General features: G+C 39.6%; 1 protein-coding gene across 1 annotated transcript; it reads right to left on the bottom strand.

Annotated features, from left to right (window-relative positions):
• Positions 1–212: 212 nt before the first annotated feature.
• LOC139455634 (uncharacterized) lies at positions 213–2,485 on the bottom strand. The gene is made up of 3 exons (XM_071237189.1): positions 2,467–2,485; positions 743–801; positions 213–440 (listed from the first exon to the last, which is right to left on the bottom strand). Exons 1-3 carry the CDS (start codon positions 2,483–2,485, stop codon positions 213–215), a joined length of 306 nt encoding a protein of 101 aa, XP_071093290.1.
• Between the last annotated feature and the right edge of the window lie 1,503 nt (positions 2,486–3,988).

The raw sequence follows: 3,988 nt of genomic DNA, 5'->3' as shown, positions 1-3,988 counted from the left end.
TAAGATGTCACTCCAAGCGTCCATCTTGACAGGGAACACTCGAAAGGGCCAAAATGTGTAACTGGAAAAAGCCAAAAGCACAAAGTGTCCGAAAGGTCCGAAAAGTAGAAAAAGATGTTCCAAAGATGTCCAAAACTGCCAAACGCAAAAAATATCTTGTATTTATGATGCAATATAATTCATTATTATATGACACATAGCAAGATGTCACTCTATGCGTCCATCTTGACACGGAACACTCTCCTCAAGAATCCAGACACACGTGACAGGATGACTCGAACTGGGGACTGGGTTGGGGTGTCGTCATCATCGAGGTTGATATCAACGAAGTGAGGGGCATCACGGAGGACGGGGGTAGAGAGAGGGGCAGGGGGAGAGGTGGGAGGGGTGGGCAGCTCTGACAGGGGGTCAAGGATGGTCATGTATCTCCCAGGACGATGCTGACAGGGAGGGAGAGAAGGACATGTAGAGAGTGACAGAACATGGAAAGAAAGATGAGGGTAGATGTTTGAAATGGACAGATTAAATGGATTGAATTTAAGGGATACTCAAGATGCATGTCAGGAGAACGTTAGTGATAAAGATGTGTGGTTATTACTCCACATATACATTAGTTTGGAAGTCAATAGTATGCGTGTTAGTTAAAGATTATCTGGTTAAGCCCATACACTCATAAAATACAAGACACATTATTTCAGTTTTACAATAACTCTTGTAAAGTACTGATTCCTAAGACACCCACTTGGCGAGGAGGGGCCCATATGTCAAAGTTCAAGGGGAACCTGATCACGAGGTCAACAGCTGTCGAGAAAGAAGGAATGCGAGTTTTAAATAAGGATAAACAAGACAGGATCAACTGCACAGTATGTAAACGAGTTTTAAAAACATTCACAGTTATTCTGTTGATTCATTGTCATCTGAGTAAATATATTACACACTGAAAAGTGAAGGGCAATGATCAAATCACTGGATGAAGTCCAAACACTCTAAATATATACGATTACTCATCATCAATACAAATTACCTATTAAAGTAATGTTTTGAAAAGCAGGATATACAGATTGTGGTATATACAAGTTGGAATGAGGTGGAAAAACATAAAATACACACATCTTTGTCACTGCTTACAACAGTTCCTGATAAAATCAGAAATATGTGTATTGGTGTAGACTGAACTAAAAGTACTGGCCATGTCAGCGATAGAAACTAAAACTTTTTATCCACTATAGTCCTTACTCCTTACACTGAATACACATAGCAAAACCCTTAAAAAGGGTTAATTTCTACTGTCCTTATGATACCTATTGGGCAGTGTGGCAAGGACTATAGGACTAGTCTAAGGCTGCGTATATATATAACAAGTACATGAAGTGTTTTTGTACACCAAAGTTCTTGTATTTAAGAGTATGTGTATAGGTAACAGTGTAGTCAGTCTAGAAGTTAATATTAAATAGGTAGAAAAATGATTTCTTATTCCTCAGAGAGTACACATTTCAATCACAATTCAACTCAGTATGCTGATATTCGGCTATTAATGGATTGTATTATCATTGGTATTTGATTGTTGTGTCTACGTATTGAACAGCTCTATAAATCATAGTAGAAACCAACATACGATTAGGAGAAACAGCCTCAGAAACAAACACTATCTCACTTATTAATGACATGTAAACAATATGTATAGGGCTACTAATAGCTGACCTATGCCTGCTGGCTTACATTCACAGAAACTCATCAGTGCACATTGAAGGTAAACTGTTGTAGCCGACTGAAAAGGGCCTAGTAAAGACACTGTTAATAAGACAAAGAGGCAAATAACCTATTTTTTGGACAGGAAAACGAATCATTAAGGAATGACAAGTTCCTCTTGTGGGATTTCCCATATTTAATTACACAAAAACAAGTAAGAATCAGTGAATCCAAAACTTGAATGTGATGTGAGGGTAATCAAGGACCAATGGAACATTCGCTTCCAAAAACATTTTCAGCCTCACACCATCAGCTCTGACAGTGGCCTAAGTGACACTGATGAGAATGTTCTCGACCTGGGTACCATCAGCATGTGCCTGGGGTACAATTAGATCTATCGAAATGTACCCTGAATGTATTGTTAAATGTTTTGGATCCAGCGTATCTCTTTTGGTATCCCCTCATCAGTCCCCATAAAATCGATGGTACCCAGGTTGAGAACCACTCCATCAGCCTAAAGTCGAGTAGATATCGCTAGATAAAATAATTAAACACGAACTGTTTATTAACAGATTCAAAGTGTTGAAAAATCGGTCTGAATTAAAGTGAAAAGATCTTAACACTGGACAAGTGATCATCATCTTTGATGGCAGTATGTTCTGAAAGTTTCTTCTTTTTCTATCGGCTAGATCGAGGCCTACTACAGATTTAATTCAGCAAATAGGTCATTAAAGAAGGGAAAAAGTCAAACTAACTCATTCAGAAGTAATGCCATACCTTGGGCGTAGGAGCTCATATTGTACAAAGACGAAGGAGAGCACAATACGAGGCAAAAAGCAGCAAAATTGTAGTAAGATTACAGCAATATGATTATCACTACAATGGCGATATCAGTAAAGAAGTGTCGTCATGGCGACGTCATAAATCTCGCGAGACTGTCATATTATCACGTGACGTTACAGCTTGTTGGGTGGCATTCGTCACCACTCGCCCCTTTCCGTAACCTGCAAGAAGGCTTGTCCCGGAATAACACGAGTTGGTCACGAATGGTTGGGAGGTTCAAAACGCGAGAGTTCGCACTGAGCAGCGTTAGAAATTGGCACTAGTCGGAAAGACCTTGCCAGACTGGAACCCAATAATAAGGTTACGGTGTACAAGTAGAAATCTGCCCTTTTAAAGGGTTTTGCCATATGTTATCACTATAAGTACTAGTGGACTAAAATGGTTAGTTTTTATCGCTTCTGAGTTGTCCAGATTGTCTGCATATCAGACAAGACGCAGAGCATCAAAATCTAGCAGCCAATAGGCTTCCGTATAAGGCATGATGTTAGAAATGTTTGGAATACAGCAAAATATATAATTGAAACGGTCGTTGTGGATTTGACTGGACACACTCTTCAAGACTGTTAATGCTCGACCTTCATATCGTGTCTGTGAAAGTTAAGGTGAATTGTAAACTAATAGCCAGTGTGTTCCGCAATCTGATTGGTCAGCCTACCTCGTCGATTATCATTAAAAATCTACATAAGCCTCTGGTTAAATCACAGAAATGGGTGAAGGATGCTTATTGTTGGATCTGTAGTCCTGGATGCTGCGTTGATAAGGCAAGCAACGCAGGGAAATGCAATTTTATATTCATGATATTTCTAAAGCCATGGCAAAGAAAATGGACTTCTTTTAAGCACAGGACCATGTAACTAATAATAAAACAAACATACTCTCCTCGTCTACGAGTTTTTTGCGAATGTGTTTCTTATTATTATTAGTTACATTTGGTCCTGTACTTTAAGTTAGGGTTCTTTTCCAGAACATATATCATTAACCTTTCCATTATGGTGTCAGTTTGGTCAGACTGTGTATCGTCACCAGACAAATGCTGAACCTGTGCCTTTTGCTATTCAGTAATTTATAGGTTTTTTCAGTTTTAACGCTTCACTGACACAAATTGAAAGACTATTCGACTTCCCGTATTGAGGAGGATTTGCACATGAAGAAGGTACACTCATTGCATTTTGTGTAACATAAAGTTTGGAGCCTGTAATTGTTCGAATAATGTGGTGAGAGTGAGTGAGTTGGGTTTAACGCCACATTTATCAGTATTTCAGTTATATCACGGCGTATCAGCTTAATGTGGGTGGATAGCCCGAAGTGATGCAGGTCTCAGACGTTTACCACTTCTCCGACGAGCACGGGCATAGTGCTGACAAACCTCAAAACATAATCGGGGCGAACCGGGATTCGAACCCTTAATAATAGGTTTCTGGCGTGCCCAAGGGACGCAACTCTGCACAGCAAATCG

Source organism: Haliotis cracherodii, unplaced genomic scaffold (assembly GCF_022045235.1).
Source record: "Haliotis cracherodii isolate W230 unplaced genomic scaffold, xgHalCrac1.p SCAF_11, whole genome shotgun sequence".
NCBI classification, from domain to species: domain Eukaryota; kingdom Metazoa; phylum Mollusca; class Gastropoda; order Lepetellida; family Haliotidae; genus Haliotis; species Haliotis cracherodii.
The sequence above is the reverse complement of the archived record's forward strand: the minus strand, read 5'-3'. Positions and strand labels throughout refer to the sequence as shown.